At 40.9% G+C, this 14,661-nt stretch overlaps 1 protein-coding gene across 1 annotated transcript in view; it reads right to left on the bottom strand.

The window, feature by feature from the left end:
- Window positions 1–2,242: 2,242 nt before the first annotated feature.
- Window positions 2,243–14,661, bottom strand: part of EFCAB14 (EF-hand calcium binding domain 14) — a 16,474-nt gene continuing 4,055 nt past the window's right edge. The window contains exons 3-10 of the mRNA XM_010020314.1: window positions 13,386–13,484; window positions 8,752–8,859; window positions 7,766–7,837; window positions 6,723–6,914; window positions 5,976–6,056; window positions 4,708–4,819; window positions 3,706–3,837; window positions 2,243–2,853 (exon numbers count right to left, since the gene is read on the bottom strand). Coding sequence (XP_010018616.1) covers window positions 2,678–2,853; window positions 3,706–3,837; window positions 4,708–4,819; window positions 5,976–6,056; window positions 6,723–6,914; window positions 7,766–7,837; window positions 8,752–8,859; window positions 13,386–13,484 — 972 coding nt within the window. The 3' untranslated portion in view covers window positions 2,243–2,677. The remainder of the gene's footprint in view (window positions 2,854–3,705; window positions 3,838–4,707; window positions 4,820–5,975; window positions 6,057–6,722; window positions 6,915–7,765; window positions 7,838–8,751; window positions 8,860–13,385; window positions 13,485–14,661) is intronic.

A 14,661-nucleotide genomic window follows, 5' to 3' on the forward strand; every position in this document is an offset into this window, starting at 1 on the left:
GTCCAAACACACACAAATACAGCCTGAAAATGAACCCAAGAATCGCAGCAGAACAGCAAGATAACAGCAAGATAACAGCAAGTCTCAGCAGCGCATTGCTCCATTCCCGCTACAGCCCGGACTTGTCTCTCTCATCGTTTCATGTCTTTCCATTCCAGACATCACTTGTTTCTCTGGCGCTCACCACCCATGCACCTTAGTCAGGTCAAGCTTCCAACCACCATGCTCCGCAGGCATCAGCTACAGCAGGGAGCAGATCCAGGCAAGGGCAGTTACTACACCAATGGCTTTTATGCCCTCTACCATCTGCAGCGTGAATAAAACACGGCCGGAAGCCTGCCAACATGCAGCATCAGGGTTTTGGAAAGCATGTAGGATGGAGACCGGTGGCATAGCAGAAAGCTTGCTGGCTGGGGACCGGAGCTCCCAGAGCCTGCGGCACACCACGACAGGCTACCCCCTAAGACAAACAATGCAACCACTGTATTCAGGGATGATGTTAAATTGATAGCACAATTCCATCCTACAACGGCAGCGACTACAGCAATTAGCAATCGACTATGCTTTTGGCATGCAAATTAAGCAGCACCACTGGACAGCTGTGCCTCACTGCTAATGACTGACCAGCTCAGCTCCTTGGCCACAGGCTGAGGACATGGGTGTCTGGAGCAGCATATGCTGTCTAGCTGACAGTTTTCACTACTGCTGTTGAAGAGCCTTCTAAAAGTAAAGCAGACTGCAACAAAACAAAACACTAATAGATTCACATGGCAGTACAATAATCCCTTAAATTTTAAGGTAAGTTAAATTCCATACAAATCAAACTTCCAAAAATATTTTGCAAACTCTGGCATATGGCTATGATACAGTATGTACAAATAAAATACCAGAATGGTTACATTTTATTGCTAGGGGGTTTTTTATTTGGTTAAGGAATTATACAGTAGTGTATAAAACGGTATGGGAAGTGGCAAGAAGCAAGTATTGGCTTCTTGTCGTCTCAAAAGCCAAGGTTGGTTGGTTTTGTTTTGTTCTTAAATACTGTGTTTGCAAACATCACATCAAAAGCATTTCTGTATTGGGTCACATCTGCATTACCCAAACTGGATAGAAGAGCAACAGTAAAAGAAGCCTAGGCAACAGGTAACAGGGTTCCATTTTGTACATTCCTTCACTGATTGGTACTTCCAGAATACAATTATTCATAAGACATCCAGTCTAAAGTTTTGTAAAAGTCAACAGTTACAAACCAACTTCCACATAAGCTGATGTCTTAGCGAGGTGGGCAACTTCAGTTCACTAATTACGGAAAAGTTCCCAACAATGGCAGAGCTATTTGTGAGCAAAATCATCCAACTTGGCCATGATCTCGCCTGTAAGAGAATCCCTCCTGCAAAAGTTATTTTCTGTGGTCCAGAAGGTTATACACACGCTCTGTGTTTAGATCCACTAGTATAAACAAACCTTTCAGTTCCTCTATAGTAAGGAAGCCCCACTTACAAAGTTGTGTCAGTAGAGAACACTGATGCCACTGCACGCTCCTACCCTGTATTTTACATCCTTCTGTTGGCAAGAACACAAAAGGTAAAGAAGTGATCATGTTCACATCGGTCAGGAAACAGCCCACAAGTCTACCCTTGGGCCTTTCCCACCTGCTCACACTCCTGGTGACCAGGAGCTTTACTCAGGACACTTCATTATAGTGACCCAAACAGTGCATGGAAGAAACCGGCAGCATCAGCAACCCTGTTCCAAAGATCTCCAGTGACCAGTTAGCAAGATCACACCTGAGGCATGAACTATCCAGGTGCTACTCAGCGGGTTGCATTGTAGACTTTTACCTCTAAAGCATCTGTTAAAGTTATTCAATACTTTTTTTTTTTTTTTTAAAGATAGAACAGATAGGCTCATCTCACAAAATGTAGTCTGGATGCAATGCAGCAAAGCTAAAAGAATGCTGAAGTGAAAACCCAAGCACTTGGTAGGTAATTTGCTCCTGTAGGCTCATGATATAAAATCACTTTCAACTCTTCCCTCTAAAAATAAATGCTATAGATGGGCATGATTTACCACTCCTGCTTTCCTCTGACTGAGTCCAAACTCATTCATGGATACACTTTAGTCAAAATTAGAAACTTATCTGAAGCTCTTAACCACCACTTTTAGGCTCAGTCTCATTATAAACAGCTTGCTACCAACACAGCCCCTGACACAAACTTCCCCTTAAATATGCATAATTTACTCTATCTCAAATATTTACAAGCAGAAGCAGCCCATCTTTACAAGACAGCTTTCCTTCTGCTCTACATAAAGTGCAGCTCTCTAATTTAAGGCAAATTTCAGTGAACTATAAAACCATAGTTTTATTTTAGTATGTACACATTTTAAATTAAAAACAAGAACTCCCTTCAAAAGGAAAGAGTAAGAGGAAAATGTTTCCAAGTTTGGGAATTTTCTGGATTTTAACACAGTCCCAATATTATGTCCTGTTGACATATAAATTTGTATTTTTTTTCCCCTCAATAAATGCAAATGAAAAAAGAGGTGGCAATGTGTACAGTAACTCAGCTCCAAAGATCAGTAAAACACTGGGAAAGTGCAGATATAGTTTTTCATCTCCCGTAGTTTCCTTTAGCTACAGTAGCATCCATCAGTATCACATTTCTAAATATGTATCTTAGACACCTAATGCTAATCTCAGTTCTTGTAATGAGTATTTCTCATCTCCATCTGTGTCAAATTGCTTAAAGCTCTGTGACTCTTGAGCTGTTGAGCCAAGCAGCTTTTGAAGATCTTCATGTGACAGTTTTCCATCAGCATCCTGGGTTGCTTTTTCAAAGAAATTCCAAAGATCTGCAAAGAGAGCAAGGATTGAAAAGTAGCTTCTTTAAGTACAGAGGAATATCTATAAGCTGCTCTTCCAGTTTTACTGCACTGTGTCGTCACTACCTAGCAATGAAATAAAGCACCCCCAGGAATGGAGCTTGCCGTCTGCGTTGTCACAAGCTGTCAATAACAGTTTAGGAGAAAAAAAAGCACAAACATTTCTGGATTAAGTTATATTAAGTCTAAAAAAAAGTAATCCCTATTTCTGGCCATGACTAATAACCCATTCTACAACCACTAACTGCAGACATATACAGTTATCCTCCACAAAAGCAAGCTTCAAATGACTGTTGCTATACCAACAGCACAGATGATATAAAGGGAAAAGTGTCTATTTGTTTCCTGGTGCAAAACATTGCCCTTTCAGTAGCTGAAGAACCGACACAGCAAGATCCAAAAACCATTTATTTCACCAGGCAGTACTCTTAAAAAAACTCAACCAAACAAAAAAACACCAGAGGAAAAAAACCCCACCAAAACATACATTTACTTTATTTTCCTTCGGCACCCTAATTCTGCTGTTGACTCCTTTCCTAATCTGAGGCATGTGGTATAATACTTTGTTACTCAAAACAATTATAATCCATTTTTAATGCACATTCTTGATTAAATCCCACTTTATTTTCTTTTGCATGCCATTATTTTCCTTTTAGGTTTGTATTTGTTTTTAATTACTTTTTAAAGTCTCTATTCTCAAGCTTTTAAAATCAACCTCACTTCTCCCTGGACACACTACCCTCATTCCAGTTATACTTATAATCTCCTTATAACCTCATGAAATATTCAGAAAAAGAAAAGGTCAGCCTAGAAAGGACATACCTTCAATGCTGGAAATTCCTGATAAGGACAGATGTCTCAGCTGTCCATTACTCTCTGTGTTGTCATCAGCTGACCTTGAAGCCAGCCTTGAAAGGTCTGTGGGCTTTGCTGTAGTACTCAGACTACTTTCAACTGTTACAAAACAATTTCTATTAGTCTTACCACAGAATTACAGTTAGCAGAAACAACAACAACAAAAATACAATACAGCTTTTTTTTTTGGTCACAGATGCTGTTTGGGATAAGAATGCTGCAAAACCATTTCAGAATACAGCAGTGCTTCCCCTTTACCAATAACTGGAAGAACAGAAGGAAGCAAGCTTTTTTTTGACAGTTAACACAGCTTTAATCTTATGCTGTAATAGGAGATATGTATTTGTAAACCCCATACAAAGAACAACTTGGAAGTGCTTTCTACTTCCCAGCCTGAAAGTGCTGAACAAGCCTTGTAAGCAAATTACATCTTCCCACCTGGGTTGCTTTCACCTTGTCAGTGCAGGCATCTATCTTCCCCAGCAGCAAGGTCTAAACTTCCAAATTGCTGCTTAGCAAATTAACATCAAGCACTAGTTCTAGTGTAATGAAGTATTTCAAATCTTATCTTCAGCACTACCTGAATATATTTACAGCAAAAGTGCAGAACTGAGACAAGTCAGCAGAGATGCAGACTTTTCCTCTATGTCACACTTAGATTTTGAAGAAGCAGAAATAGATGTTACTGGGTATAAATTTCTACAGGTTAATCACTGTATGCCTTCAAATACAAGCTCCTGATGCATGTGAATCCTGCTAAAGCGTGGAAAGTTTCCTTCAAGCTTTAGCTTTAGCAGTAGTTTTCAGGTTTTATTTTTATTTTAGGTCATCAGTTTCCTACCACTTTAACTGAAATAATCTTCACCAAAGCCTTAAGGAACAGTTTAAATTACCCACCCTCATTAGTTACTCTTTGAATCACACAGGGAATCTTCAGATTTATGGATTGCTATTATATGACATTCTTACCATTCTTTGATGTCTCAATGAGTTTGTCATTTTCTGACTTGCTTGTGAAAGCATTGATCATCTGAAGCTTCTCTCTTAGTTTTGTTACCTGAGGATCTCTAGTTCCTGTTTCCTGCATATATAGGAAAGAAGCACCTCTTCAGTAGAGAAGATCAGCAAAAGAAGTAATTTAAAATATGTAAGTACTTCTGAGTGACTTGGAGTCTCTAGACTAAATCAAGCTTAAAATTATAGACAAGATTTAATATACATGGAGAGATGTAAGGAATAAATTCACACAGTCTGTAAGAAAACAATAGAATCAGCACCTCAACCTGAAAAGTAGGCAACTCTTCTGCAGACACCAATTTCAAAGGAATCTGACATTTAATTTCCATATTTCTTATACAAATGAGCAAGACAAATCATAATACAAACCAGTCAAAACATACATAGAGTGAACATTTATACATTAATTGAATTGTTTCAGATGTTTGTCTGCAGTACTAACTACCTTAGTGCAGGAGTCACTGTATCTTTGTCAAACCAAAACCACCATATTTTTTAATCTAGAGTTCCTTTGCTCTTTTTATGAGTAAGTTCCTGATGACAGGTTGAGTTTACATCAATACAAGCCTAGAACTGACAGTGTAGCCAGTTCACTCACCTATCTTCTTCCCAGAGGATGGAAACTAAATTCAGCACCACTGCCTCTTTTGCCCAGCCCACAGTTTGGCCAGTTAGTCTCAAACTTGCTCACAGTCATCAGATCATTACTGAGAGGTGGCTTTCATTAATTCCTAGACTCCATTAGTGCAAAGTTCCTTTAAGTCAGCCCAAGAAAAGTTTTAAACCTGGATAAATGCCATAAACCCATTTGTGGTGTGAACCCACAATAGCTGGGCTAGCTTTCCTGAAAGCACGGCTGAAAGCATGGGTACTCAAACAAGCTGGCTGCCAGAGCCTCCTGCTCCACTGGACCATGGTCTGAACCTCCCAAGATTCTTTCAGCTGCACAGAAGGATATTACAGCAGCTCTGCTATGTTATCCCATACATAGTCAGAATGGCAAGACTTTAAACTATTACAACATCTCTTTCATCCTAATTGACATCCTGTCCCCAAAATGGGGTGGATAAGCTCTTCTTCTACTCCAGACTTTTAAAAGCAGCTTTATCAGATTGGCCTGCTTGCAGATCTTTCCACAATTAAGTTTCATTTAAAACATGATTATAAAGACAATGACATGCTCTACTAAATCAGTGTAATTTGTGCTTCCTTATTTTTACCTTCAGTTCCTTATTTGAATGAGTTTCATTATCTAGTTCATCTTCATTTTCCATGTTTTGAGAGGTAGTTGCATCATTCCCCTACAGGAAAAATGGAGGAGAGCCGAGTTTATTCATATGTTTATTATTTCTACAGTAGAGTTTCTTTCCTTCAAATTTGGCAGGCATGAAGCACAAAAAAACCAGAACAAATACACACTAGAACAAACATGAAGACAGTGGGTTATGTAATCTCACACAGCAACATCAGCATGTTCCTTCTTGCTAAACATACAGAATACATTCTTAAGAGACTGGCCCCACTATGGCATACAGAAAGCATTGGTAAGATTTATGAACATATTTCGTATTAATTTTAGTATTTTTTTAGCATTTAAGCACCACTGGACAACCCAGAGGCCCACCTAGCTCCTCAGTGGCCTTAACAGACCCATGCCAGAATGCCTTCCTAAAACATAAAGAGGTTTGTGAACCCCAGTCATTGAGCAGTCACCCAGGTCTTATATGTCATATTGCTTTGGACATCTTTCTGTAGATTCTGCAGGGAAGAAATGACTCCTTCAGAGATACTCCTAACACTGGTTATCTGTTCAGAGATACGGAACAAATTCCAGCCTTTTCAAATGAAGTCCTAAGTTTCTCAAGTTTCATTCTGATGTTTTCTTTAGCTAGGTTTGAAAAGCTGTATCTGTAGTGCATAGAAAGTATTGAAGCCTAAGTAGATACCCTTAGTCATCAAATACTTACCACACTGATAGACAAGTTTTCTCTTTTGTCCAGATTATTCACAGAAAGGGTAGAGTTTTCTAACAGCATCACCCTCTGGCTAAGGTTACCAATGGCTGAATCCACATTCAGAAGCTTGATATCATTCAACTTTTGGTACGCCACTACAGTGTTATTTAGCTCTCCCAAGGCTGCATGCAGTGACTGGCTTTCCTGAAATACAAAACCAGTACATGTCAGTTTACTCAACCTCTGCAGCACCTTGCTATTAACAGCAAGGTGACAGACCCAGTTTAACTGGGCAGACTTCACACCGGCTCTCCACTGACATCACTGAAAACAATCAACTGGAAGCTTCCAGAAAGTTATTCCAGCTTTCAAAGTTTGAAACCGAGATCCTTCCTCAGGGCTAACCCTCTTTGTTGCTAATGTAATCACTTCAGCTGTGCCAGCAAACACAGAAAGCCTATTCATCTAGTTTTCCAGGGCAAGCTTAGTAACCACACCAACTGTTTTTCCCAAGAAAGTATGTACTAGGCATATTTCTATACAAAAGATACTGACTGTATTAAATGTGAATAAATGCAGTCCTTCCCTTCCAACCCATTCAGCTAAACACCCACACATTACCTTTTTTTGGTTGTTGCTGAATCCCTGCCTTCCACACCTCATCACATTGAGGGTGACTCAACGTGTGCAACTCCCAAGTTTGCTCAGATTAGCAAATATCTGCTATAAAATCCATTCCATAAAAAGTCTTCAATTCATTTCCATTTACATGAACAAAGTACACCTATAATTGTTGGATATTCATCTTTTTACTCCTCACCCAGTTAGAACACAAAAAAATTACTCTGAGACTAGGGTACTTCCCTGTTTGCACATATACAAGAACGACTACAGCTAAATGACCTTAAGACTTTGTTTTGAAGGATACTACCTGTAGTGTCTTGATAAAAAAAGACCCTCATTTTTTGTACACTTCAGTATTGCAAAACACACCAAAAAAGTTACATATGAGTGATACTTGTACCAGTATTCCTTATGCAGGGGGGAAAAAATACCTTTTTGCAGTTTTCTGTCTGATTTTTCTCAGTCCTTGGCACAACAGTGGAAGGATTCTGTTTTAATTCTCTCTAAGAAAAGAAGTAGAAAATTATGTTGGAATTATGTGGGGGTTGGAACTAGATGATCTTAGGGTCCTTTCCAACCCTAACTCTTCTATGATTCTACATTACCAAACGCTTGTAAAAAAAACATACCAAGCTATTAATAACTGGCAGGGGTAGCTAAGGACATTTTGCTAAATTATAGGCACTCATGGCTATTGTGCATGCAGTATTTTAACTAGACTAACAGAGTTTTCACTTTCAAACACAGAAGGTCCATATTTATTTTAATTAAACCCCCCTAATAAGCTCTTCTCCATTTAGTGAAGTTTTATGATACACATTTCACTGCTACCATACATGCTGCCACATCTGCAATGTTTCTGTAACACTCATTGACTGCATTATATAATGAGTCTAATTTAGATTTTATCTGCCAGTATTCATAATAAAGTAATGCCGTATTGCAGTTTAGCTGGAAAACTTTAATTACTGGCTTAGTTTGTTAATCCCAAGTATAAATACAGTGAGTAGATTCTAGTAAAGATGGGCAGTAATTTCATCATTATTTCAACCAACAAACTATCTCAACACTTCCACCATCCACAATCCTAAAGCAGTGCAGACAGTTACTATAAGCAGTATCCTGCATCACACAAAAGCAGAGACTCCCAAGGCTCCACATCTGTTTAGTAGGAAGCAAAAATCTGCAGGATAAGGAAGCGTAGTAGCAACCAACAATTCTGGCTCCAGAGAAATATAAACTTGGTACCATATAGGAGATGCCACACAGGAATTAGAAAATCAGTTTATTAATCTATCAACCTACTTCAAAAGTAGCTTGAAAGGCATGAGGCAGAACTCCACACAGTTCTTAAACTTGCTTTATATTAGGTAGCGAACTGGTAAAACAGTGTTAAATCAGTACATTTTCTTACCACATCATTCTGGAGGATTTCTATGGATTTCTTGTATTCTTCAATAGCTGTCTGTATATTTTCAACATCATGCGAAACACTGGTAAGTGTGCTGCCTATGTTAGCTACAGTCTGGAATAAAGAAGATGACAAAAACCTCAGCCTTCCTCAAACTGTACTGTCCCAAGGTTTTGACTGCTAAACACAATGTTTTGTTAGGCAAACTGCAGGCAGACTGCCACAAAGATATGCAAAAGCATTTGAAGTACCCAGAGCTTTTTCTGCAGGCAAACCTACAAATTCTACCCATCGCCTCTCCAGGCCAATAAGCAAAGACACACTACACCGTAAGAGCTTAAGCTACAACCAAAATTATGGGTTTGCTACTCCCATTCCCCAAACAATACAAATGCTCTGGCATGAATACAAAAAAATAATCCTGGTATGTAGATATCTTACCTCCTCTCTACATGGAGTACCTGTATTGAATACTAGGATGAGGATACCACCGATTTATCCTGTCTCAATTGTCTTTCATAGGTACCCATCAGACACATCATACATCACAAAACTTGTCTGCCAAAGGCTGCAATTAAATTGCCTTTTTTATAATGAAGGAATGGCTCTGAAGCACCTGAAAAGCCCCCCTGAATCCTGCAGGTACAATCAGTGTGCTCTGACAGCTGCTTTTGCTTCTGACTACTCCCATCTCATCCTTCTCTTGTCTTCACCCATGTGAACTCCTCCTGCCCCCAGATTTAAGTTTAGACAGTAACTATGCTGTAAAGCTGCACTGGTGCTTTAGCAGCTGATGGCATAGCACCTATCAGACTCGATCATCAGCCAGGATATCCACAAACATTAGTGGAAGTTACAGTAACAGGCAGAGCATGCCCCTATGCTTTTCATTTCACTTTTAATACTTTCTTCAATTAAAACAAACAGAACACATCTAAAATTCCCCTTTTCCTATGACCCTGTTATGCTTATAAGCTCTTAAGGCACTGAAGCGACACTCTAGCTAGCCAGACTATATTCAGACAATAACCACACAGATCTCCCAGCTTTTCATTTTGCAAGTCTGAACACAGGTTCAGTTAAGCCATCTCTCTGCCCTGGAGGACCTCAGGACACCTTCAGCACCTTTCATTAATCTGAACAAAAGCTGTTGCCCAAGAGGAACTCTCTCAGTAATCCTTCAGGACTCTTAACACCAGCAGGCAGCTTCTCATTTTCAGGAACAGCACCTACAGGGAAGAAGGCTTAAGAAAGCCAAAAGCCTATTCTAAGAATAGAAGCCTTTTCATAGGATCACAGAATCATTCAGATTGCAAGTGACCTTTAGGATCAAGTCCAACCATTAACTTAGCACAGCCAAGTCCACCATTAAACCATGTCCCCAAGCACCACATCTACACATCCTTTCAAATATCTCCAGGGATGGTGCCTCAACCACCTCCCTGTGCAGCCTGTTCCAGTGCTTGGCAACCCATTTGGTGAAGATATTTTTCCTGATATTCAGTATAAACCTCCCCGGCAGAACTTGAGGCCAGTTCCTCTCATCCTATCACTTGTTACTTGGTAGAAGACACCAACCAGCATCTCACTACAACCTCCTTTCAGGTAGTTGTAGAGACCGATAAGGTCTCCCCTGAGCCTCCTTTTCTCCAGGCTGAACAACTTCAGTTCTTTCAGCTGCTTCTCATGAGACTTGTGCTCCAGGCCCTTCATCAGCTTCATTGCCCTTTTCTGGCCCTGCTCCAGCACCTCAATGTCTCTCTTGTAGTGAGGGGGCCAGAACTGAACATAGGATTCAAGGTGCAGTCTCACCAGTGCCCAGTACAGGGGGATGATCACTGCCCTGGTCCTGCTGCCAACACTATGTGTGATACAGGCCAGGATGCTGGTAGCTTTCCTGGCTGCCTGAGTACAAGCTGGCTCATGTTCAGCTCCCTCAATCACCACCCCCAGGTCCCTTCCCATCAGGCAGCTTTACACTGCACAGAGGCCACTCTTCCCCAAGCCTGCAGCGTTGTGTGGGGTTGTTGTGTCCCAGGTGCAGGACCCAGGACTAAGCCATGCTGAACTTCACACAGCTGGCCACAGCTCATTGATCCAGCCTGTCCATATCCCTCCATATAGAGCTTTCCTACCCTCCACCAGATCCACCAACTTGGTGTCATCTGCAAACTTACTGAAGGTGCACTTGATCCCCTCATCTATATCATTGATAAAGATACTAAACAGAACTGGCCCAAATCTTGAGCTCTGGAGAATACCCCTTGTGACTGGCTTCAAACTGGATTTAACTCCATTCACCACCACTCTTTGGGCTCAGCCATCCAGGCAGCTTTTTACCCAGTGAAGGATACACCCATCCAAGCCATGACCAACCAATTCCTCCAGGAGAATGCTGTGAGTAGCATGGTAGACAACATCCACAGCCTTTCCCTCATCCACTGAGTGGGTCACCTCGCTATAGAAGGAGATCAGGTTAGTCATGCAGAACCTGCCTTTCATAAACCCATGTCGACTGGGCCTGATCACCTGATTGTTCTGTATGTGCTGCATGATGGCCCTCAAGGTGATTTGCTCCATAACCTTCCACAACACTGAGGTCTAACTGACAGGCTTTTTCTTTCCCCATCATTGATAAAGATACTAAACAGAACTGGCCCAAATCTTGAGCTCTGGAGAATACCCCTTGTGACTGGCTTCAAACTGGATTTAACTCCATTCACCACCACTCTTTGGGCTCAGCCATCCAGGCAGCTTTTTACCCAGTGAAGGATACACCCATCCAAGCCATGACCAACCAATTCCTCCAGGAGAATGCTGTGAGTAGCATGGTAGACAACATCCACAGCCTTTCCCTCATCCACTGAGTGGGTCACCTCGCTATAGAAGGAGATCAGGTTAGTCATGCAGAACCTGCCTTTCATAAACCCATGTCGACTGGGCCTGATCACCTGATTGTTCTGTATGTGCTGCATGATGGCCCTCAAGGTGATTTGCTCCATAACCTTCCACAACACTGAGGTCTAACTGACAGGCTTGTCCTTCCCTGGATCCTCCTTTCAGCCCTTTTTGTAGATGGGCATCACATTTGCTAACCTCCAATCAACTGGGATGTCCCTGGTTAGCAAGGACTGCTGATAGATGATTTCTTCCAAGACAGACAGGTAATTCCAAAGACAGCTGGATGCAATAGACAGCTGAGCGGGAGCTTTTCACCAGGCTATCAAAATCCAGGCTACCTACTTACACATACTGAAGTTCTCCTGTGTGGCAGGAGGTAGTCAGTGCAGCATGCATGCAGATGGCATCAAGAGAGCTGTGGCAACAGATGCCACATCTAACACCTTATACTCAACAGTGAGACTGGAAGGAACTCAGAAGTTCCTAGGATATTTGATTTTCACAAAGTGTGACCAAGGATGGACTTATTCCAACATGAAAAAGCCTTGCTCTTCAGCAGATGCCACAAGCTGAAACCTGCTGGCCCAAACACCTTGCCCTGACAGTACTGAAGGCACCGAGATGACAAAAAGGTCTTTATACTCTGTTTGTATATATAAATATACATACACACACACACACAAAGTAGATGCAGATTTCAGACTAGGTACTGCCTTAAGGCTTATATCTGATGTGACAGTGAAAATACAGCATATTCATAACAGCAAATTAGAAGCTTAGCAAATAGCTTTGTACTCATCCCATAAAAAAAAAATCCCAGCAGCCTGATCAGCCAAACCACATTAACTGCTTTGCATATAACTAGCTTGTTGATTATACATTAACTTTGTAGGGATAGGAAATGAAAACTGGAAACCCATAAAAGCCACAAAGACTGGACTGAGATTAGGTATTAGCCCAATATAAATGTTTATTGCTAAATAACCAGAATGGCCATAGAGGAGCTGGGGAAGTTTCAACAAAACACTACTGTTACCAAAACAAAACGGACAGTTCTTTGGTAAAGAATGCTAAGACACAGGTAAGACACTGTATTAACAGAAGTCACCTCAGAAGTAAGCTTATGTCACCCAGCAGCGCCCATCTTTCAAGGGATTGCCAGAAAAGCATCCCAGTACAGTTCATGCTTTGCTGTTCACACACTGAACTCCTAGAAAGCTCCCACGCTAAGGTTCCAGGCTCACTGGTCCCAACTCAAACTCCTACCCACCTCAAGACCACAAATGCAGAACCAAATGTACAATTATGTACTGCTCAAGATGAGGAAGTTTTCCAGAAAGCAATCCATTTTCTTTTCCAATTAAAAGCTAAACAAACCACCTATTTGCAAGCAGAGTTGTAAAACTTCAGACAGACTTTTTGCGTCTTAAACGTTTAATATTAGTATCAGCAGAGCAACTGTAAAGACCAGCTCCAAAGTAAAGAAGGGACAACATAACACAAAAAAAAAAATGCATCTCCAGAAAGAGACAAACACGGCCTTCAACTTTTTTACCTGCCTTATGTTACCGTAGCACCATACAATACCAAGTATATGAAGTCTAATTCAAAAACAAGAGAAGCAAATATTCCTCTCAGACAATCCAGGTAACTCCTGTTGCCACTGCTGTCCCCAAGAGCCCAGCTGCAGCTCAGCAGCACAGAACACGCTTAGCAACAGCCACATTTATAATACTTGCCTTCTGAAGTTTCTCTACTGTGAGAGGAAGAGAAATCAGATCAGAAGCAGACTTTATGTTGTTTTTGAGATGATTTACTGTTGAGGTCAATAGTGATATCTAAAACCAAAGAGGAATATTTAGAATTAGTCAACATAATCCTGATTCTGACCTTCCCCAATACTACTGACTTAATTTGTAACATTAAAGCATAAGGCAAGACAAAATTATGTATGTACACACACAAAAAGCACCCCTGTCTGCAGGTCAGAAGTTCTGCCTAGGCCATGCCTGAAAGCCATACAAGCCCCTTCTTTTCAAGAAGGTACCCTCTGCCCATTTTACATTCATCCCCTTAGAGAGAGGGTGTCGCCCAAGGAAGACCTAAAGAATTGTGCAAGAAGGCCTTACGTGGAGGAAACAAGTCATCCACTCCTGTATTTAGCAATCAAACCTGCCTGGCAAAACCCAGCAGAGCCATGCAACTTCTCTAGCTGAATAATAAGCAAAGAAGTTGCACATACTACCCATACCTTCTGCTGCAGAAGCGGAACAGTGACAATCTAGGTACAATTTCTGTCAACTGTTTGAGCCAGATGGCAAGTTATTCAATGAGTCTTCACGATTATTCACTCCAATTGAGAGGTTGTCAAATAAACTAAAACCAGCTACCTGCTAGTCATTCATGGCTAACACTATCACTGTAAAATCCATCTGTAGCCATCAGTAGTCAAAATGGAGAAAAACAATTTCTTCTCACATTTGACAACACAAAAGCACAGTGGATAAATACAGCTTTCTTCTGGTTAAAGAAGAAAAAAAGTTGGTTCACAAGCTGAGGAAAATGAGCAAGATCCTAATGCTACATTAGGCTTATGTTGATCACTTTGAGTGCAGAGCCTCTAGTTCCACAGCTGTGAATATTGGCCGAAATAATTCCCAACAGCACATCCCAACAATTCATGGGGGAAAAAAAAAGTAACTACATTTTGATTCCCAGAACAGCTGGCTTAGACTATGATCAGACCCTGAAGTAACTTGAGGGCCTGCAAGAACCACGTACAAGTATTTTTAATATCCAGATGCAGATGATAGTGTTTTAAAATTCCAGTGAAGCACCTAGATTATCTGTGGATAATGCATACTGCCAGATGCCAAAGAAAACAAGTCAAATCTATTTATGTGCCTCATTAAGCACTTAACCTCTGCATGGGACTGAAGAAAAACTAAGCTGAGCAGGCACCTCAATACTCTTAAAATTACACTCAAAGCACCAGTGTTGGAGAGGGTTCCCTAC

This window comes from Nestor notabilis, unplaced genomic scaffold (genome assembly GCF_000696875.1).
Source record: "Nestor notabilis isolate BGI_N333 unplaced genomic scaffold, ASM69687v1 scaffold3708, whole genome shotgun sequence".
Taxonomy (NCBI): domain Eukaryota; kingdom Metazoa; phylum Chordata; class Aves; order Psittaciformes; family Psittacidae; genus Nestor; species Nestor notabilis.